Here is a 22824-nt window from a genome sequence, read left to right on the forward strand (position 1 = left end):
AGCGTTACTCAATAGTCCAGCGGCGAGGTGCTCTCAGTCACTGCCTTAAGTAGCGGGAGCAAACAAGGTGAGGAGCCACAGGTGATTGCCTACAGGTGGTGGAGGCCGGGAGCTCACAATGAGCTCCGCCCAGGCAGCGAGCAGAGAGAGAGGCGAGAGAGAATAGACAAAACATAACATGTAGCCACACAGGGCCAGCCGAGCAGGCACGGGGACCATGACAAGAATAATCAAGTAATATATGAATAAATAAAACAAATATAAAGTTCTGTAGAGCCCTTGATCTGCAGACAATTTAAGAAGAAGGACTGCTTTCACCCTTTTCACATTTACACTGATTAAGTTTCTTGGGAAGAGATAGATCACATAAGTAAGGTGATTAATTACTGAACCTAAACGTCACAGTCTTTCCTCTTACTGATAAACTGAGGAATTGAGCGTGTTCTTGACAATCATTCATCTAATGATTGACCGAGTTAACCAAGTTGACCGAGTATTTATAATACTTTATTTATCAATTTTAAAGTTTTATTGATTTTAATTTTCTTTTCTTTTTTTTCAAAAGAGACCTGGCCAAATGAGCAGCAGAGCTGGGGACCCAAGTGAGTTTGAGGTCATTTGAATGAGGGCTGGTCTCATTTTGGGGTTCTATTCCGCATTGCTAAGCAACAGAGTAGCCCTGTTGCTAGGCATCATCATCTTCATCATGCTACAGTTCAGATAGTGATGACCTATCAGCGATCCGATGCTGGCTCAAGCATAGATCTATGCTCAAACTCTCATCTTTTAAAAAGCTGCATTGCTGTGTCCCTTATTATGAATAGTCGTGTTTCCTCATACGTCTCCAGCCATTAGCACTATTCCTGTGCAGCACATTTTTAAACTAAGTGTTTAAAAAGTCATAATAATGTACACTTAAAATACTGTTGGCTCCAGTTTACCCTTGTTGTCTCTTCACTGACTCTCACTTAAGATCATAATATCAATTAGTTTAACTTCCTATCCCTTCAAAACCTTGCTGGTATCTAAGTTTTCATCTTAGATTTCAACCAAAGACAGAACAGTGCAGAAATTGTTAGTATCATTTTTAGACATAATTAAGTCATGATATCTTAGCTTTAGACTTAAACATGCTAGCTAGCTTAAATCTGTTCAGCATTTGAAATCCTCTTCTTCATTAATGCCTTAATGCTGTTTGACCGTAGCATCTGGGCAAACACTGCACTGCTCACTTTGTTTGCTCTGAAAGAATCTGTACCATTTTCAACTAAAGACATATTTAGACCTAAAATTGCTAATTACATCAGACCTAACAAGCAGACTGCCTGCTCTTTTGCTGTGACATCTGTGGCCACTGATGTTACAGAGTAAGATGTAAAAGTAATTAAGAAAATTCAAGAAATTTAAATTACTTTGGCAAAGCAGCAGTAACTAAGAAGATCAAAGTAGTGAGATTAGAATTAGAATTTTTGAAGAAGATTTTAGAATTAGGACAGGGAATAAGAAGGTCAAAGCCGCAAAAGAAGGAATCTCTGTATGTGTCTATTCCCTTTCACATCAGTTACATCAACTTTTGCTCACACTAACACATCTAAAGATAGAAAGTCTACGCAAAGTGACATGCAAGGATTTAATGGTGATTTAATGGTGCCCAGTGGTGCAACCTTAATGCCTGCACCATTGGGCGATACACCAGTAACGTGTATAAGAGAAACTTTAAAATTTCATATTCTCTTTTCTGTGCAATTGTTCATGCTCTCACTAAATAATTCTTCCAACTTGAACAGGAAACTGAGATAGGAGCTGTCACTTCTGCTCTTCTGTTCTGATTGCATCCCATTGAAGAACCCAGCCTGCACCTCTAAGCAGTTTTCAACATCACGATCTCTGAAATAGTCTTTCAGATTTGAATTATTTGCTTTTTCTCTTCTGCAGTTCCTTATGAAAGCACAGCTTTATGATGTGTTATTATTTCATGAATATTGCAGACTCAAATGTGTGAGAAACCACAGATTGGAGAATAAAGAGAGTTCTCTACCTCATGAAGTGAGATTCATTCAGTGAAGTAAACAAGGGTACTAGTGGGCTGATCTCTCTGAAAAATAAGTATCAACGGTTAAAGGAATGCTTGAATATTCACGTTGAATATTAATGCCTTGAATTTTAAGTTAATAGCAGAAATTTTAGTAAGTGTGATTATTCCGTTCAGTGGTAGATGATGTGCACTGTGATGACAATCAAGAACAGTTTCCAGTTGTTAATCAGAACCAAATTCTTTTGGTTCATTTGATTCTTTTGAATCCTGCCTTCCAGCTTATGACTTTGTTTCATCAATGATATGTTTTGCACTTGTCACCCAACTCAAAGAAGTGAAGCGTCTGTTCATGAGTCACATGCTAGCCTTCTTTACTCTTTTATATAGTGTTGAGACTGTGCATTGCTTCTGTTAACCAGTGATGGCCTCTTTTGTTCCAAAGAGAAAATTATTCATGAATCTATAAAGGAATCTATACAGAACAGGACCTATAAGAAAAATCAATAATGGCATTGGTATCTGTGAAATAATGTCAATATTCCTATCAATATAACTGATCTGTATAATTATTACTATTTATATGCTTCATAACTATGACACTAAAGCCAGCAACAGGTTATTTTCTCAGCAGAAAGACTAAAATAGGGGTCAGCATCCTGTTAATTTAAAATTTTATACTAAATCTGTGTATTGATTTTATAGGCTTTTTTCTTTTTAAATCTGCGATACATTACATCATTCAAATCAAAGAAAAATGTAGATGTAAAAGTACTTTTGCTTCATTTATGTCAGTTTCTCATTTCCTCTCATTGTTCATTTGTGTTTCAATAAAAAATAAAGCCTAAGTGGCATCATCCCAGTGGGGCAGTGTGCAGCTGTAATATGATTACTGTTATTAAGGTGGGAAGTTTCAGATGCAACAAATGAGTGTGCCTCCTTTGTCAGCTATCAGATAAAGGTCTATCTTTCTAAGGAAAATACATAAAAGGGAATAATAGAAATACATTTTGATGTATGCCTGTAGTTATATCGTCAGAGGGACAAAATTAGAAGAAAGATAAATAAGTGTCTAGTTATTGCCAGATTTTGTATTGTTTTCAGAGTGCTTTTAACTGAGAGGGATAAGCTCCCGGAAAAAAAGCTGGTGAGAGTGCAAGGATAAAGTAGCTACTGCAACATCATGTTGGGTGTGTTGTGTTTGCAGAGGCAGTTTATAACCTTTAGGCTGGTTGTTTGAGAGCCAAAAAAGACAAGAGAGAAGAGTGATGTTTACCCTTGAACCAGTTCTAAATCAACATTGACTTTCTTCTAATAAGTTAATTTTTTGTGATCCAGCCACTCTCACAAGAAAAGGATCAGTTTAGATTCAGCCCATGATGAATGAGAGGTCATTGGTTTTATTGAATAAAATTAAAGACTTGTCTTCTGCTGTCCAATTCTGGTAAGTCCATGTGAATTATAGCCTCGGTTTCCTGTTCTTAGAGTGAACAAGTCACACCTACTGTGGTCTTTGGAAGTGACATCATCAGTGACATCATCAAGGCACTTTCTCTTAGAGAACTGCTGCTGACTGACTATTTTTTCAGACCGTTCTCTGTAACACCTAGAGATAGTTATGTGAAAAAATCTCAGTGAATCAGCAGGTTGTGAATTACTCAGACCAGCCACAATGACGTCACATTCAAAGGCAATTAAACTGCCATTTTCTTCCTCTTTCTGACGCTCAGTTTGAAACTCAGAGGGTCATCTTGATCATGTCTGCAAGCCTAAATGCAGTGAGATGCTGTCGTATGATTGGCTTGTTAGATATTTACGTTAATAACCTGGGGTTGTGATTCCCACTTCAGCAATTTTAAGCACGCTCTTCCTGCTGGTATTTACTGAACTCCAGCAGCGTCTCGCCTCTTGTGAAATGTATCTCACTCTAAAGTTCACTTCTGAGATGAGGGAGTCTTTCCCCACCCTGTTACATCTGAATTACTGTGATGGATCAGCAGCTAATATGAGCTTAAGTGCTATCATTTTTGCAAGCACGACTCTATTTCCTAACAAAGCTGCTCTGTGGGGGTTTACCCATGAGTCTTTTATTCTGGTGAGTCACATCCTAATGATGCCTAAAAGCCTGCTATGCATGTCATCCTCATTGGCAGACTGGATTTAGTGAAAGGACAGAGGAACATCTGCAACTTGAACTGCAGATGAGTTACAATAAAGGGCTTTCAGCTTCTGTCAATGTGGTTAGTGCAGCTTAGAGGGACATTAAACCATGTATAACTTAATTTGAAACCTACTGCTGACCAAAGATTTGTTGACAATTCTCTGGTACGCCTTAAATTTAAAAAAAAAAGAGAGAGAGAGAATGGGCTTCATAACAGTGCACAAGGGCTTTGAAAGGCTTACATCTCAACAGCTTGGGAGGTGTGCTTTATCAAGCACTTGCTGACATTTATGATTATTTTGTGTTATTAATCACACGATTAATTGTGATATGAATGTGCTTGCCTTTGAGCATCTTTTTGTGTTATGCAGCTGATACAAGTCCAAACTTTTCCAAGCTTTTATTAATTACTTTTAGCTCATCGTGTGTGTTCGCTGCATTACAAAAATCAAGTACACGATAAAACATTTTTCATATTTTTGGCATTTCGTAGCCTAAGCAGTTACTCAGATTCATAAATGATGAAAAGAAATTGCTGGCTGCAGGCTAAACTATGCCATCCCCTTATGTATTTTTCTTTCCTTTCTGTTCTGCACTCTATGTCACCATCCTGTAATGGGCAAAAACACCCCCATATCACAGTAAGAGAAGACTAGGGATGGGTACCGGTATCCGGTTCTGACATAAAGTAACCAGACCGAAAAGCAGCGCACATTTCGGTGCTTTATTTTTTCTTTCTGAGATGTCATGCACTTTGGATTCTAGCCAATTACTTTACCTTTGCAAGCGTAGTAGGCGGGCCCAGGTACGTTCTTTTAGAGCAGATCTACAGATTAACAATGCCCAAGGCCAAGCGGTCAAAAGTCTGGCTGTACTTCACAGCAAAAGATGCAAACTCAGCAGCCTGCAACAAGTGCTTTAAGATGACACTGTGCAAAGGAGGTAACACCTCGAATCTGATGAAACATCTGGCGACGCATAGCGTTTTTTTTTTTAAAGCAGAGAAATGCACCTTATTTGATAGCTTGCTGCGAGATTTCACACCGAGCACATCTACTGCGGGGTGGTGCCTGTTATCGGACCCGGAGTTAGCATCATCCCCCAAGAACCCAAAGAGTAGAGTCCTGGCCCCTAGCCCTGCCAGTGTAGCAGAAATGATGACGGATGATGTTAGCAGCAGCAGCCGTTCTTCTCTGCGTGAGTAGCTTAATGTTGTTCGTGTGTAATTTGTTGAGTAGTCTCACCACGTTATTACATTAATGCATGTAAGGTGAACTAGCACGGCTGTCTTCTTGTTTGATGGCAGATACTCCCTTCACCCTGGCCACAAAGGCTAAAATGATCAAAGAAAAAGTGGAAAACAGCTAAACATGAGAGGTTTTTGGACAAAGTTTGTGTTTTTTCCATTGTTTAAGCACTGCTTCCAGCCAAGAGTGATACCATATATGCCCCATAGCTGCAGAAAAGGCTAACATTGTTATCTTTTTACAAAAAACAGCTGAACATGAGAGGTTTTTGGACTTTGTGTTCTCCATTATTTAAGCACCGGTTCAGCACCGTTTAAGCATCGGCACCGTTTCAAAAGTACCGGTTTGGCACCGGTATCGGATAAAACCTAAACGATACCCATCCCTAGACAAGACTAGTCTGTGAGTAAGAAAACCAGGACAGCCAGTAAAGGTCATAAGACATCTGTCTCACTGAAGTGTTATGCTAATTTGTCATTACAGAACAACTGTGGGATTCACCCACCCATACTGGAATATTCAATAGATGTTAGTCACCTCTTCATTTAGCCTTTTGTGTTTGAGGATTTTTTTTAAACATTATCATGCAGACCCACTAAAGAATCACAGTGAGGCTGTACACAACTGCTTATATCATTCTATAAATCAATGAACTTCTGGTAGGCTCACTTTACTTTTACTGGCTTGTAGACCTATAATAACCCTGCATCCTCAGATATAGCTCTATGTGTTTTTTAGCTCTATCCAACTTATTTTACTATTATTAGTCACACTATCTGTAATGTTTTCATATAGAAAAATGAAATGATTAGTGAGACATTAATATTGGTGAAAATTTCACTTGTAATATTGGAGAATATACTGTGTAATATATTAAAAAAAAACCCTAAAAAAAATCCTATTAAAAATTAATCTAATGGAAATATGTGGAAATATTTATTTTTATTCTTTTCAGCTTGTCAATAATGGGATGTTGCTGTGATGCAAAAGGTTAGCATCTTGTCTCCCACAAACAAAAACTACCTGGCTGCTTGACAATACGTTTTTTGACTATCTTAAAAGTTTTCTACAATATTTTAAATCAAGCTTTCTATAATATTTTTTACTCCATACATCCATTTTCACTACTTATTCATTTCACAATTGCGGTTGAGATGGAGCTCATCCCGACTGTCATAGAGTGAGATCCAGTTCTCTTGCAGGGCTGACTCAGAGAGACAGGCAGTCGTTCATTCTTACTGCCAATTTAGAATCACAATTAAAATAACATGAATGTCTTTGGACTGTAAAGAAGCCAGAGCACCCAGAGAGAGCTCACACAGACACGAGAAAAACATGCAAATTCCACAAGAAAGGCCCCAGTCTGGATTCAAAACTAGAAACTTCTAGCTATGAGGCAGTGGTCCTAACCATTGCCCTGCCATAGTAGAGGCTTTTCCTTTTTTTTTAACGAACTATAAGCCAATATAAGTCTGTAACAAGCCATCAATTCTTTTTAAAGTTTTATACTTAGGTATTAAATAATCTGACCACTCTAATCCTCAGCAGTTTGATTGAATTCTCTAATGGCAGAATCAAAATTTGCTTTGTAATTGTGTTAAACACTGTAATTACAAGTGTTATCATGTAGGAACAGGAACATCAGCACATAGTAGAATCACAGTACTTTTGTGCTACCAGAGTCTTTGCTCTGTACCAGGTTTATTGTTGGGCCTCAATGATTTTGATGTGTACCTAAAAGATCATAAATAATTCAATCTTTCTGCGCAATCAGGCTGAGCATCCAAGTTTATAACTTAACAGCCATATTCTTCTCCATATTAGGATGGCATGGTGGTGCAGTAGTTAGCACAGTTGGCTTCCACGAAGGTCCCAGGTTCAGCTCCAATCTGGGTGCTTCCTGTGTGCAGTTTGTATCTTCTCCCTGTGTCAGCTAGGGTTCTCTCTGGGAACTCTGGTGTCCTCCCACAGTCCTAAAACATTAATAGGGTGAGTTTAATTGGCGATTCTAAATTAGCTGTAGGTGTGAATGTGAGAATAAGCCCTGCAGCAGATGGATGACCTATCACATGACAGCTGGAATATGCTTTGGAGTGGCCACCACGCTCTGCCATCCTCTCGGTAGCCAGGTCCTGGTTCTTTTGTTTTTTTAGTGATTTCCGGTTTTTTTTATTAATCAAGTGTCTACTAGAGAACAATTATGAGTTTTAATTAAAGAAGGCATATTTTAACAGTTATATTTTTGAATTAATGGAAGCGTCACACATCCCCAGAAGCTATATTTTAAGTTTTAGCTCAAACTACCTCAGAGCTCTGTATATGTCGCAACTTCACTGCTAGCAGCTTAAATTCAGTTAAGCAGTTGCTACCCACACTCCTCACAGTATGAGGGCTTTGAGGAGCAGAAAGCAACTTTCTCTCTGAGGGGTAATTTTACATGTAAGTAAAGCTAAAATGACAGCACAGCCATTGTCTCAAAGGTCTGTGTGCTGTGATTTTGTCACACAGTGAACAGGATTACGACTCCGACAGCGCAGACCAGCATCTTGGGCCTCCTTAGTGTGACTGTCTCAGTGACGGTCAGCTGCTCTGGCAAGAGAAGCTGACTGAAAAATATGGAAATGAGAACAACTTTACTGTGAAATTGGCTGTTAAAAAACAGCATATGTGAGCATGGAGAGTAAAGGAGAAGCAAACTGATGTAAACAGCTGACAAAAAGCCAGCTGAGTCTAACTTGCACTGAGCACAAAATCACAGTAACCCACAGCCCTTTCTTTTTTTAATTGGTTTCCAATCTGCCTTAAAATTGATACTGTTTCTGGTTGTTCTTCAATTTTGGCCTTACTCTAACACTGTTTTCTTCCAAGCTAATACATTTTTACCACAGTCACAGTGTAGTGTATGTCCTAATGTTATAATTTAGCAAGTGTCCTTCACTGAAAAAGGGTAACTATTGGAGCTCTAGTATCTAACACTGCTGTCATGCAGATGAAAGGCTGAGAAGTGGTTTTGTATAAGATGAAAGGCTTCCATGAAGGCAGACAGTGTTACAGACCTGTGCATAGCTGCTGTGATCTGTGGGAAGTGGATGAATAATCAGTGAAGATAAGGATAAACTGGCTAGATAAACACACAGATAAAAAGATAACATTTAATTTGTTATAAATGACGTCTGTCTATAGATTCATTTCTTTCTGTGGAGGTTTCAGTAACACCATACAGCAATAATTTAGATACAACATTTCACAAGCTACATACTGTCCTGCTGTTGGATACATGTATTTGTCTGTCTAGCCACTTTGATCCATTGTTGTGGCTGCATTTTGGACACCTTGCTTTGTCAGTGTAAACCACAGCCTGTGGTCTGGAGACAGAGGGATGGTGCAGGCCTGCAGGTTTCAGATGACCACTCCTTTGTCTGTCCAACACACACGGCTGTAGCCATCACGCTGCACAAAGCTTGCAAATGCAGAGAAGGTAATGCAATTAACCTTGTTGCTGCCTCATACTTAGCACGGAGATGTGGGATGTCTTATTAAATCCAAGAGGCCACAACTGAAATTTGTAATTATTTATAGATGTTTTTTCTCTTGCAGTCTAACTACAACTGCATGAGGAACCAATCAGTGTGCTTTTTATATTTTTGAAACATGTTTATTTTGCATTACATATAGTTTGGAGCTAAAGCAGTTCCATAATTAATGTGTGGTTAAATTTACAGTAAACAAATCAACAAAACGGCATTTAAGACGATGTCAGGATTTGGTTTTATAATATCCTAATCCCAAATACTGTGGGATTTTAGGATGTTTGGGGAAAACATGCAGATGCCACTTACTGGAAAAAGTACTGTGTAAGACATAATCAGCTGTAACACTAAAACGTCCTGCATTTCAGACGGAATCTCTCAGATGATCACTTAATACAGAAATGAACTCAAGCCAAATGGTCCTAAAAATCAGTACTGCTGTGCATCTTCAGAGAAGCTAATGACCTGCTGCTTTATGTGGAGTTTGCACAAACACTCAGTGTGCATGGGTTGTTAATCAGCCTTCCATACTATGACAAAGTGCCACTCACATTGCATTAGGAAAATGTGGCTTTATGTGTTGATGTGGTACACCAGGCACATAATGTTAATTAGACTGCGTGTTGTGTGTGGCAGTTGACTGAAGATTGCTATTTCCTAAAAAGCCCTGACAATTTTTACACTCAGTTGAAGTGATGGTATTAAATTTCGCTGATGTTCTCACATCTTACTGCGTCTTCACATGTGACTCTTGTCTTTTCATTTCCCCATCAGCGTGAGGTTATATCATCCCCCATTCAGTGTCATTTAGTCAGATAATGAAGCACAGGTTGAAATCCCACCTTAAAAAGACATGATACTGAGTATCAACAGGTAAATGCAGGTATAAATTCAGCTTGATTTGAATTTTAGCTTAACTTCAATTACAATAGTAACTTTAATTGTCATTTCAATCAGGAGCACTATTGAAAAGGAGATTAATACACTCACTGGACACTTTATTAGGTCCACTTTGCTAATACAAGGTCTAGTAAAAGATTCAACAAGGCAATGACATGTTAGCATATTGTTTTTGCTCCAGATTTGTCAACGGCAAATCCAGGTTGTCGCATATAAGAAGATTCTCTATTGGACTGACATTTGGTGACTGTGGAGGCTATTTGAGTACAGTGAACTCATTGTCTTGTTCAAGAAATCAGTTTGAGATCATTTGATTTTTGTAAGATTTCTGGAAGGAGGCATCAAAAGATGTGGTCTGTGGTAATAAAATGCAGTAAAAATACACAGTGATACAAAGGGGCCCAAAGTGTGTTGATAAAATAGCCACTATAACATCAACCTGAACTGATACAAGGTAGGATGGATTTGTGTCTCATTTGTGTTGTTTATGACAAATTCTAATCCTATACCATCGAAATGTCACATCATACTCAAAAGACCAGGTAACATTTGTCTAATCATCCACTGTCTAATTTTGGTGAGCCCATTCAAGATCTAGTCTCAGTTCCCTGTCCTAAGCTGACAGGAGTGGCACCTCGTGTGGTCTTCTGCTGCTGTAGCACATCTGCTTGGTTCGATGTGGTGTGCACTCAGAGATGCTCGTCTGCATATCTTGGTTGTAACAAGCGGTTATTTGAGTTACTGCATGAAGCAATCTATCTATTCTCTGGCATCATCAAGGTATTTTCACCCAAAGAACTGCTGCTCACTGGATATTTTTTTCTTTTTTACTCTATTCTCTGTAAATCCTAGAGATGGCTTTGGAGTAAAATCCCAGTGTTGACAACCATGTCATGCTCAAAGTCACTTAAATCACTTTTCTTCCTCATTCTTAATCTCAGTTTAAACAATCTACATGCCTAAATGCACTGAGTTGGTCTAATGTGATAGCTGGCTAATAGTTACTTGCCTGTGTGTTTGTTAATGAACACGTTAACAGATACCTAATAAAGTGGGTGGTGAGTCTATATACTTGGTGGTAGTGCTCTGTTCTGGGACCTCCTTGTCATTCTACCACCAATACACTCCACACCCCCCTCCCACCCACCATATACCACAGAGTACTGATCAATTCAGACACAGGATGAGTCAGAGGAGCTGGGTGGAGGTGGGTTGCAAATCAGCTTGTAGATGCAGAGCGGGGATAGAGATGCTAAAACAGCTAAAACAACATATACAACATGAGAGTTGCCAGTTTCATGGTTAGACAGTAGCTCATAAGTAAATAAGTAAGTAAATCTTAATACGTTGCTCTACACTGTAAGTGTTCTTCAAGCAGAGGATTTGGATTTGTGTGGCTGTTAAATGCTGAAATAGTGCGATATGAATAATTTCAATCTGTGGTCTCTTCATCTGCAGTCCAAGTTAGATCCTCCAGTCCTGTCAGTCATCTTTGTTTGCTGATGCTGCGAAACTTTGAGTAGCTTTTGAAGATGGAAAAACTGATCACTCTAAATAGCCTAATGTATTTTTCAGTGGGATCTAAAAGGCTCGTAAAGTATTCAAACCATCTCCACCCCCCTCTCCCCGGCCTCTTCTCCACTCCTTCTTCTCTTAGAGTAATGTTCTTTGTACACCAGCTGTAGCCTGGACCCGGCAAACCTGCAGCAAGATGAGCTCGGAGGAGCGCGGCTCAGCCATGTCACAGAAGATCTCCTCCCTGTCGCGCAGCAACAGCAGCTCTTCATCCAAACATGACAGCCGACAGGTAACACTCGCGTTATACTTACAGACGTTTTCACTGGTGTCATGTATGTGGAAGGGAGGAAGGCTGGATTTTCTTTTCCCATAATGAAGATTTAATTGAAAAAGTTGTAACTGCCAGTCCTCAGATATTTTTCTCTGCCTCCTAGGAATTATAATACTAGTATAACATCTAGCCACGTTTTGCATTATAGATGTCATGAAGCAAAAACTAAAAGCTGCCTAAAAGGAGGCGTTTTTTTATTAGGATTTACCTACCCCTTTCTCACTATAAAACCAGGGTATTTCTACAAATGTGGAAGATATTGGAGTGCTCTAAATTACTAAACTGCAACTATATCCTCCAAAGTAATTCTCAGACACACCAAATAAAGAAGATGTTGGCACCATGAACAAACTGTTTTGCATTTGCCTCAAGCGTTTATCTGCAGGCTGCCGACTCATTAATTTTTCATTACCAGAAACAGCCTTTTCCTTTTGGAAATGAAAGTAATAAAGTCTTACTCTAGTACTGTCCACAGGACAAGCAGACACTTAAGGCTCACCACTCTGGGGAAGCAAAAAGTGGCAAAAAAAAACAACATTCTCGTTAGCAAGAAAAACTTTGAATAAGGAAATATTCTGACTGTCGTGACACTGCTATGTGGGTTCAGTTACGTTCAGAGAGAGCTTGGTAACCATTTTTTCCCATTTGTTCCAAACCAAACCCTCAATATTTAATTTGTAAAGTGTTTTTGTAAATGATAACACATATCAAAATGTGGTAGAATGGACAGGATGTCTAAATGCAGCAGTCTGAACACATTCACACTTTATAATTGTGTGACGCTGAAACGACGCTGTCTTCTCGGCGCTCCTATCAGAGCCTTGTTACTCAAAGTGTCTCTTGACCTTGAGGAACAGTGTCCAGGCAGTGTGTGACAATGACGCACTGTGTGACTGTGCTGCCCTGGAGCCGTGACGAACACTGAGGGAGAGTCGAACTGTAGCCCGCTGGCCACGCCCTTGGTCAATCCCCTTCAGATATGAGGGTTTATTTTAGATTGCCTCACCCACCAGCATTCAGCCTCTCTGACTGATACAGTGTGTTTTTATACAGTCAGGGACACACTGACACAAGAAGCAAGGATTAACCTCTCCCAAGTGCCCAAAGTCCCTCCCACGGTGTAACACAGACATGATTTATACTTAAGTAGGATAATTTAAAGATAAGCCTGAGGTGTAATATGCCATCATTAGCATTATGAGTTCATATATTATGAGTTAATTTGTTAATTATTTCTAATAATTTGTTGCACATTGACAGTAGATGTGTAAACTGCCCGTCATAATGTTTTCAGCTTTTCTTATTATGTCAATTTAGCAGCACAAAATTAATGAAATGTAGTTATTCTTTTACACCTGCATCATTTTCTAATGACTATATGTTGAAAACTGTTTTTGGGTCTCATTACCAACTGAGGTCACTGCGTCATAACTACTTCACAGCCCACTACTGTTCCTCGGGGTTATTTTTGCTGGCTACATGCCCATTCCACTATTATTTATAGGCTGACTGCTAAGTAGTCATATGAGAATAATCTATAACATTGGCTCATTTGAATGATAGACCCCTTTCTGTTGATTAATCATCTTATTGTTTCAGCACTAATAGAAACTAAAAGCGAAATAGTTCACAAATGATGAATTATTCTGTGCCCACAACGGTATTACAGAAGCCTCTGTTATACTATTCATCCTGCGTTCCTGGAACTCTCACTCCTGAAACACATAACAAAGCTATCTGGATTAGTCCGTGATGAAATATCATCTTAATCTCTGTATTGCAGGGGATTTGGGCTTGACCGTTCTAATCTCATTCAGGAAATTATTATTATAGTGAAGAGTGAGATTAAACAGGTAAGCTAATTTTGTAAATTCAATTCAATTCACTTTTATTTATACAGCGCCAAATCACAGCAACAGTTGCCTCAACAAGCTTTATATAACAAGCTTTTTATTTTTGATAATACAAAGAAAACTGAGAAAAACCCCAGCAATCACATGACTCCCTATGAGTAAGCACTTTGTTGACAGTAGGAATGAAAAACTTCCTTTTAACAGGTAGAAACCTCCAGCAGAACGAGGCTAAGGGAGGGGCAACCATCTGCTATGCCCGCCCATGAGGGGAAAGAAGTCTGTATAACTTCACCCTGAACACCTTATTACATAGGGCTACATCTATAAAAAAAAAAATGCTAATCTTCCACTTATAGAGCCTCCTGCTGATTGACTGACACTGATGAAAGTGAGGCATCAAATTTAAATCACCCCAGCAGCCACAGATTATAATATGTTTTGAGTGTGATTATGGCACTTGCTGAGTGGTTGATTCGCTCAGTTCCATTTATAAATCCTCCTCTGAAACTTTCATTTGCATGGCGTGCAGATGTCTGTCCTCTCAGAGTTCTCATAAACCATTGTATTCCAACAGGACAGCTGGGAAATCGTGGAAGGCCTGCGAGGAAGCTTCAGCAGTGTCCAGGAGCCTCAGAAACAGGAGGGCTACATGATGAAAAGAAGAAAGTGGCCAATGAAGGGCTGGCACAAGGTAGCATGGAGCACCTGTGTGGTCTTCGTGTGACCCATGTGACTCATCTTTCAGAGTAGTGACAGCTTAACGTCATTTCATTGTCCTCGTTTCACACGGCACTTTTTAGGCACTTGCCTCTGCAAATCTGCTGACACGAGTCATTTGTGTTTTAAACTAATTGAATGAGCTTATGTAGTAGATAATTTGACTCACAGAGGAGTCACATGTGACCAGGGTCAGTGCCTGTTTACACTCTGTCTGAAAGCTTTTCCTGGGATAATGCCTAGATATCTTGGTGGTCCTCTCAGATGCATTAGCTGATGGCCTGTTGGTTACTAGGGTTGTATACATTTAGTATTGACTTGCAGTCGGAGCTTTTTAGGTCTCTGTGCTTTCAACAGTCTGATTCTGTTGATGTACAGTAAAAGCACCAAGAATTGCATTTACAAATTGAGTGGATGAGACATATTGCAAGTGAGTGAGAGGAAGTGTAATAAAGGAAGACAGATGTAAGACAATAGCCTGGAATTGCATACATCCCACTGCAGCAACATACATTTTAGGAGACTGACTACCATGACCTCAGCCTCATAACACTGACTTTAGATTTGCTGTCAGGGATGTTGCATATCATGTCCAGTTGTATCTCATTGGCTGATTGTCCTTCTCTCTCCCTCCAGAGATACTTTTTCCTGGACAAGGGTATCCTTAAGTATGGCAAGTGCAGTGCTGATGTGAGTACAAAAGGCTGCTGGCTGAATGCTGTGTGAGCTCATCATTTACAGAAGATTAAAAAGGACACTTGATGTCTTTTTCAATGTTCTTGTCAGGCTCCTGACCGCCTGCGCCCAGAGATACAATAGGCCCTAATTCTCTCTCAATCTCCTCATTGTTGATAGCAATCAGACTGTGTATTTTACCTACAGATCACACATAATTACGCATGGGCCGCGTCACAGCCTAAAAAGGGATTATTATTTTATGCATTGTTTGCACTGAGTTTCATCTGTTGCATTCATAACAGTGAGAGCTGTCTCATCCAACAGATTGAGAAAGGGAAGCTGCATGGTTGCATTGATGTGGGTCTCTCTGTCATGGCCATTAAGAAGAAGGCCAAGTGCATCGATCTTGATGCCGAGGAAAACATCTATCACCTGAAGGTAAACCACAAGACTAATAAAGACAAGGGAATCCCTACAGGCTTAAATAGGCTTAAGGCTTAAAGGGGTTAAACATTTTTTCCCGAGTTTTTGCTTTTTAATTCCTGGTACAGATGCCATCATTAAAAGGACTTCAGAATTACCTCATGTGATATATATGTGTGCCAGAGGGAATAACTGCTCACTCCATACCTGTGTGTGTGTTTTTCCACTGACACACCTCTTCCATCTTACTTGCCCTTGTGCTGATTTTCTGATTGCGGTATCTGCTCTACAGATTAAGTCTCAGGAGCTGTTTGATGAATGGGTATCCAAGCTGCGTCACCATCGTCTTTATCGGCAAAATGAGATTGCCATGTACCCTAACGAGAAGTCCTTGTTCTATCCCCATTATGCCTCCCCGAACTCTCCTGGCATCGCCGAGGGACCCCCTATTAGAAAGGTATAACTGCGCCACACAGCATGCTGTTGCTGAAAATGGTCGGGTCTGTTTAAAATGAAAATGAAAAACAAAGAGGATTCTCGTGTGTTTTTCATCACGAGCATCATTATTCCATGTGCTGTATTTAATGAAGTGAATTCCCTTTGCTGAAAAAAATTAATGACACAGCCAAAGTGTTTTTGAACTGACCTTTGGGTCTCTTTGTTACTGCAGTGCCTGTCCATACGAAGGCAGTCCACAGTGCATCATGCCGCAGCTTTCCCTTTAAACTCCAACAGCCAAGCAAAGGTGGCTGCCTGGCTCCAGTCATCTGACGAAATGGACAAATGCTTCAAAGGTGAGAGACAAGAGCAGCCTCTCACGATTTGATTTTTTTACACTTTCTGAATTTCTGAGGAAAATTTCCACAATAAAGAACTTGCCTGGCTAAAATGGGGAGAGCTCGTAGCGCTAAGACACATTCTTTAATTTGGGGTTTTTATCTCTGTGTGGGATCATTTGCACTGTTATTAAAGTCATAAGATGCATTCTTGTACTAGTTGTTTAAAAATCTTCAATTTTCCACCTGGATGATGATCTCCAATGTGATTATGGTTTTGCTGAGGAAAATAATCAACTCAGATAAAGCCATTTAAAATTTAATCGTACCTTCCTCGTATTGTGCCTTTGGCTCTTTTTTTGCAGTCCTTAATCTGTGGAAATGCACTCTTCCTTGTGGTAGAGTGTATCATGCTGCTGCTGCTGCTGCCGTGGTCGGTGTGTTTGGTGTGCATCAAATTTTATGTGGGTGGTACATGTTAAACTAATATCTGCACAAACGCCACAACCCAAGGTTTCCCAGCAGAGCGCTATATTGTGCTACAATGATCGATGTTATTCACTTCACTTGGTTTTATTGTTGTGGCTGATCTGTGAATATGATGCAGATAAGTAAGAGAGTTCATGCAAAGTTTCCTGCTTACAACGATGCTACCGATACCAGTCAAAGACATTAGATTGTTAGAGGGCCCAGCTTTTTCATTTATACCCATTTTCTACTTCTTGTCAGGGTCCTGGTCATGGAGGAAGCGATCTAACCAGTTCTAATATATTTATGTTATTTGGGAAATGCTTCTATAATTGTGTACGCCTGCTGTCTCATTTGCAAGTTAGATGAGGCTGGCAGAGTGGTGATCATAAAGAAACAAGCTGGTGATTACTAATGCACTGTTTGTCTCAGTTTTCATTCATTAAGATTCTGACGATGTGCTGTCAGCACTTTGTAATCCAGAAACTTTGGAAAATGGACACGACAACTCACGCGCACATTTACAAACACAGCATGGTTTCAGTTGGACTGGTGTCTATTTAGTTGTCTGTCATTTCATAATGTGTATGTTCAAATACTGTCACAATTTATTTATTATTATTTATTTATTTATTTAAACATAATCCCATAAAATAATAGGACACGTTAACATAATTTTAAATGTAATATTTATTTTTAATACTTGACTGCAAAGCATGCAAGCAGTTTCCTCCCTTGAGATGCTCTGCCAGGCCTTTACCTCAGCCACTTTGACTAACCTTCTCTTTCTGAGGCAGATGCAGTTTGAAGGTGTTTTTCTGATTCTGGTAATATGAGAAGTTTTTAGGCTTGCTCTACAGGCTGCTGTTCATGCTTGAAAAAGATGCAAAAAGCAGAAATAGATATCTTGGGAGGTGAATCGCCAAACTGAGGAGTCTATTTGAATAAAGCATATATAACATAGTGCATATGGTTCAGTAAGCACATGTGGCACCCTCTAACTTTGTCAAACTGAAATCACCAAACTTGTTGATGACAGATTAGGATATGTCAGCCCTCTCTGCTGTTTCTACAGAGACTGGTTTTTGAGTTCACTCAATAGGCCCAACTAACACGTGCCCATTTGCAGGCACTGCCCTTTTTCTCACTTTAGCCTTTTAACTGTCTTTTCTTTTTCACTTCATACCTCCTTTTATAACTATTAGTGTTTGTTCTCATCCGGACAGACTTATCAGTATGTGAGGCCTATCTCCTAGAGCTTAACCACCTGCTTCAGAGTATGGAAGTAATTCACCGGACTTATTCTGCTCCATCCATCCAAGCACTGCAGGTCAGCACTGCAGTATTTCTGGTTACTTTACATGCAGGGTAACTTTTCTGATGATACAAAACATTATTAAGTTATTTTCTGTTGACCTTAACTCACCTCTTATTAAATATAGAAGATATTTCAGCTTGCATCTTGCTCTGGTAGTTGTGAAACCACTTTCCATAAAAAGCCTTCCTTTAAAGACAAAAAAATCCTCACTGGCCTGACTGTCAATAATTTCACATCTGCTTTCTTAGGCGTCTACTTTTGACAGCCCCAAAAAAGAAAAGAGACTTCCAAAGAAGTGGCGCACTAAAAACTACAACAAAGATGTCAAAACAACTCTGCAGGTAGACAACATGACAGAGAAGTGTGATCATGCTTAATTTGTTTTTATATTTCCTTGTGAGTATCTCCAGTTTTTCTTCCTGCTCTGCTCTAGGTACCGAGCTGCATCTCCTCTGGCTCTATCCGCCTCCATGCCTCAAACCCCAACCTATCCACTGCTGCACTGAGCAATGATAAAGCCGATCCTGAATCCCTGGACTCCCCTTTTGATGTGGCCAAGCTGCAAGAAGACTTCTGTCGTGTTGCCACCAACTGTGAGTGAAAAACTCTAGTTTCAGATAAAACTCTTTAAAGCACACATTTTTAAAATTCCTCAATCTGCTTCCGATAAATCTGCACGAAAGCTAAGACTGGTGTGGTGCTGCTACTTCTAACAAGTTGAAGTGTTAGTTGCTGTTAGTTATGTGGATGTCTTCTAGCTGATATTAGGTCAGAAGTTTGTTTTTTGTGCCACAAAACCTGTTAAATCTCTTTGTAAGGAAGTGGTTGACGCATAGAGGATGAATATAATTTTCCTTCTGTCCTCTTTGGAATGTTCTATGCAGATTCTTGGTGCTTGACATGGAGTAATGAGATTCATTTGTTTTTTACATAATGGCTTTACAGTTTCAAACTTACTCCGGAGAACTGCTGTCAGTTCTGCTGCTATTTAAACTAACGAATTTATGCACACATTTAAAATTATGGAGCTAAAGATGTGTGATGGGCTTAATCATTTATAATGGCAGGGTTTTCCAAATAATGATCTTTTTGATTCCCTCTTTTTGTGTCTCTTGTTGCTGCCAGTGCATACAACCATGAAGGCGGCCCTGAGCACACTGACATCAGAGAGAGAGAGATTAAAACAATGCCTGGATCACGAAACCTGCCCCCCCACCTCTCCACAAGTTGTAAATTTGAAGAACACGCTGGCTGCGGTATGTGAAATAGCACACCCCCTTGCACATTTTTTGCAAGCGGATGTTTTCAACAGAAATAGGTATTAGCTATTCTCCTTTTTTCTTCCTTTTTTAATTTTTTTTTTGCTTTTACACTTCTCTCGTATGTCGTGTCCTCCCACACCATTTGTCAAGCGTGACACATTTACGAGTATTTTAGAGGGATTACTAGCTGCCGGTATGATGTCAGCCCCCCTAAATGAGACCGCATTCAACAGTCATGTTTCCTGTGGCTGCTGCCTCCCACCAGAGGCTTGTTTTTCTGTTTTCTGTCTTTGGTTGTACATGTTCATTGTCATGTAGTCAGCGAAGAAATGTGTTGGCGTCGAGACCGCGCAAATTCTAATGCGGCACAAGTATTTCTTTACACATTCAGATTTGTGTGGTCTCTGCTATAGTCTGCTGGATTTTAGCTTTTAGCTTTTCTTATTGGTTTCTCTGGTTTGCTTACTCTGTTCCACTTGACATAATAACAGGTGAAAGCATCCCTCTCCAGTACGTAAATGAGTAAATGTGACGTTTACTGATTTTCTTGAGATTACACAACTCCAAATCAGCCGGGTTTTGATTTATGCTGAGGATTTCAAGCATTTCAAGGCTCGGGTGTTTGCAGTAAACAGTGTTTAAACTGGTTATTTTTTCCAGGCTTTAGCCCAGAACTCAGAGCTGAGAGAACGCCTGTGCAAGATTCATGCTGAGTCCCAGATCATAGAGCCCACACTAATAACGCTCACTGCCCCTGTGCAGGTGGGTGCAGGAATGCAGTGACTCGATTCCCCCACCTTCATGACGATTATTCTTATATATCTGTCTTTATTTTTATCCCCCGCAAGCTTGAATGTGCCACAGAATGAATGAGCTGTCCTTTTCCTCTCATCTAGAATCAACAAATGTCACTCTCCTCTCACCCCCTCATCCAGCTCAGTCAATATGAGAAAAATTAACAGAACTTTCTTTTGGGGAACACTGCCTCTTCCTCTCAGCCTCGTCGTTGCGTAACCAAATGTCTCACCATGACACGGTTCAGAAGAAGGCTTCTAGCTCCATATAATCGTCTTCTAAAGGAAACTCTTTGCTCGTTTAATCGGATTTGCTGATCACACAAAGCGAGCCGATCTGCTTAATTGTGTCCCTGGAAACACGCAGAGCAAAACTAATACGCCTCCTCTGAGAACATCTCCATGTTAATTAATCAGCTTCACCAATAACAAAGGGTAGATTGGGACGCTCAAGTCCATGTGTGGAAAGCTATCTCATATTGGCAATCAACTGCATGCTTGTCAGTTATTTTCTGAGATGTGTGCAGGGCAGGCATGCAGCCTCACTTCTCACTGTAATTATTCTTGCTTTATTTAATACAGTAGTATATTGTCAGGCAGTCTCTAGGTAGGAATAAATTGTCTTATGAAATTTTGATTCTGAAGAATTCATGTTTTCAGCAGTTCATCATTTGGCTTATTTGACTGATAACAGTATGATTGAATGCAGACACACCCATGTTGAGACGCTATGCACACGACTGCATAATGTCACTCAGCTGTTTGTTAATGTTTATAAACCTACATTTGTTAAATCAGTGAAGAAATTAAAAAAGTGTATGACGGGTGTGATGTCAGCCAATATATTTACGTATGTTTTATAAATGACTGTCTTTCAATATATTGCAGATTAAATTTGTGGGTGTTATGATTGTCATACTCTGCATGTTGTGATTGTGTTGCATTCTCAATGACACTGTGATTGCCACCCCGGGAATGATGGCGGGGCCCCTTCCTGTGTTCTTATTGTAGCTGTGGACATTGTTTCTCTTAGAAACAGGAATCAGTAGATGAAGCCCATCCCCTCGTACACCAAGTATCCAATGAGAGCAGAGCTTCAATCGCGGAGTCTTTGTCCGAGTTCTTTGACGCACAGGAGGTTCTGTTATCTGCTAGCTCTTCTGAAAATGAGGTAAGTGTGGAGACTAAACTCTTCATTGTCAGTAGTTGTGATGTTGGGTCTTTTTGCTTGTAGCAAACTGATGTTTAGAGCTACATAATAGAATTATCATTGCTGTTGATGTTTGGAGTAATTTGTCTTGTTTACACAAGCACAACCAGAACAAAACCTCCACCAGTGGCTCTTACTTTATTTATTGCCTGTCACCCAGGATTTCTTCACTTTTGTCTCTGTGTCTGATAACTGGCCTAAATTTTGTAAGCACACTGGACAATTCATGGTATTTTATTACAAAAAAGGGGGAAATGCCATTTAACTTAACGTCCTGTCTTAAATCCATTTTTTTATGATATGTGTCATAAAACAAATCTGCCCTATGTTAGTTCAGCCTCCTCTTCCTTCAGTGCTCATGTGGCATGCTTGATGAGGTAGCACCTGGAGCGGAAGCAATGTGAAAATGAAAGTTAATTACTTTCATCTAAAAATACAGCGAGCCGAGGTGCAGCTCTGCCACCATGTCCTAAGAGAACCTTCATCTCCACCACTTTAGATCTTCTGCAGATGTGACAAGATGTTAAAAGAGACTCGTTCATTCGCTTTTTGTCAGTGTTATTAAAACAACTTGAATGTTTTGTTTTTTTTAGGTATCAGAGGATGACTCATATATCAGTGACATTAGTGACAACATTTCCATGGACAACTTCAGTAATGAGACCGAAAGTGAAAGACCAAACTCGGGTAAAGTCATTACAGTACTAGCCTTGGGACACTTTTATGCATTTATATACAAATGATATTTTGGTACACTGGGTTGTCGGTATGTATTATCAAGGTGTCCCTAACCTCAGCTCTTATACCGACTCTTTTCAGGCTCTGTGGAAGAAGGCACTGTTCTTTATCGTCGTAGATCCTGTCTGCCCACACCCAGCCCAAGCAACACCTCCATCAGCTTGTGGAACATCCTTAGGAACAACATAGGCAAAGACCTTTCCAAGGTTGCAATGCCTGTGCAACTTAATGAACCCCTCAACACCCTGCAGAGACTGTGTGAGGAGCTGGAGTACAGCGAGCTGCTAGACAGGGCCGCCAACACACAGGACCCTTTTGAACGTATGGTGAGAATGCAGTTTCGCTCTTTGAGTGTGCTCAAAGAGCACACTCAAAGGGCCTTTTTTGTTCAGCTTACTTGTTTGCTTTGATGATTCCTCTGAGAAGAAGAGCTGCTGTTGGTAAAACTAGCGTGACAAGTAAGAGATGCCGTATATAGCCAAGTAAACTAGCGCTAACGCACAATTGTTGCTGATTGGCTTTCAGGGACTGCGGTGCACTGCCTTTACGTGAGAGAGTCTGATCTACCTTTAAGATTTTTAGCAGAAAGACGCCATGATGAGCTTTGCACTGACTAACTTTGTTGTTTTTTGAGATATACCCTGTGGAATAAGACAAATAAGACATATGCACAACATACAGTAAATACGTTCAGCAGTCACTTTATTAGGTATACCCTGCTAGTACCAGGTTCGACCCCCTTTTGCATTTAGAACTGCCTTAATTCTTCATGGCATTGACTCGACAAGATGCTGGAAACATTCTTCAGAGATGAGGGTCAATATTGATATGATGCCATTACACATGCTGAAGATTTGTGAATGTCCTT

The 22824-nt window shown here is 39.9% G+C and overlaps 1 protein-coding gene across 2 annotated transcripts in view; it reads left to right on the forward strand.

Moving 5' to 3' along the window:
* Nucleotides 1–22824, forward strand: part of osbpl3b (oxysterol binding protein-like 3b) — a 38562-nt gene that overhangs the window by 7599 nt on the left and 8139 nt on the right. The window contains exons 2-15 of one of the 2 annotated variants that reach the window (XM_005934769.2): nucleotides 11528–11677; nucleotides 14147–14263; nucleotides 14926–14979; nucleotides 15292–15405; nucleotides 15683–15847; nucleotides 16061–16184; nucleotides 17861–17964; nucleotides 18201–18293; nucleotides 18386–18545; nucleotides 19078–19208; nucleotides 19875–19976; nucleotides 21042–21179; nucleotides 21812–21905; nucleotides 22038–22282. In XM_005934769.2, the coding sequence (XP_005934831.1) occupies nucleotides 11582–11677; nucleotides 14147–14263; nucleotides 14926–14979; nucleotides 15292–15405; nucleotides 15683–15847; nucleotides 16061–16184; nucleotides 17861–17964; nucleotides 18201–18293; nucleotides 18386–18545; nucleotides 19078–19208; nucleotides 19875–19976; nucleotides 21042–21179; nucleotides 21812–21905; nucleotides 22038–22282 (1737 nt within the window). In that variant the 5' untranslated portion in view covers nucleotides 11528–11581. The remainder of the gene's footprint in view (nucleotides 1–11527; nucleotides 11678–14146; nucleotides 14264–14925; nucleotides 14980–15291; nucleotides 15406–15682; nucleotides 15848–16060; nucleotides 16185–17860; nucleotides 17965–18200; nucleotides 18294–18385; nucleotides 18546–19077; nucleotides 19209–19874; nucleotides 19977–21041; nucleotides 21180–21811; nucleotides 21906–22037; nucleotides 22283–22824) is intronic. The other variant, XM_005934770.2, reaches the window with a different exon arrangement.

The sequence above is a fragment of the Haplochromis burtoni genome, unplaced genomic scaffold, assembly GCF_018398535.1.
Source record: "Haplochromis burtoni strain Fernald_Lab_line unplaced genomic scaffold, NCSU_Asbu1 Contig_120, whole genome shotgun sequence".
In the NCBI taxonomy this organism is placed as follows: Eukaryota; Metazoa; Chordata; class Actinopteri; order Cichliformes; family Cichlidae; genus Haplochromis; species Haplochromis burtoni.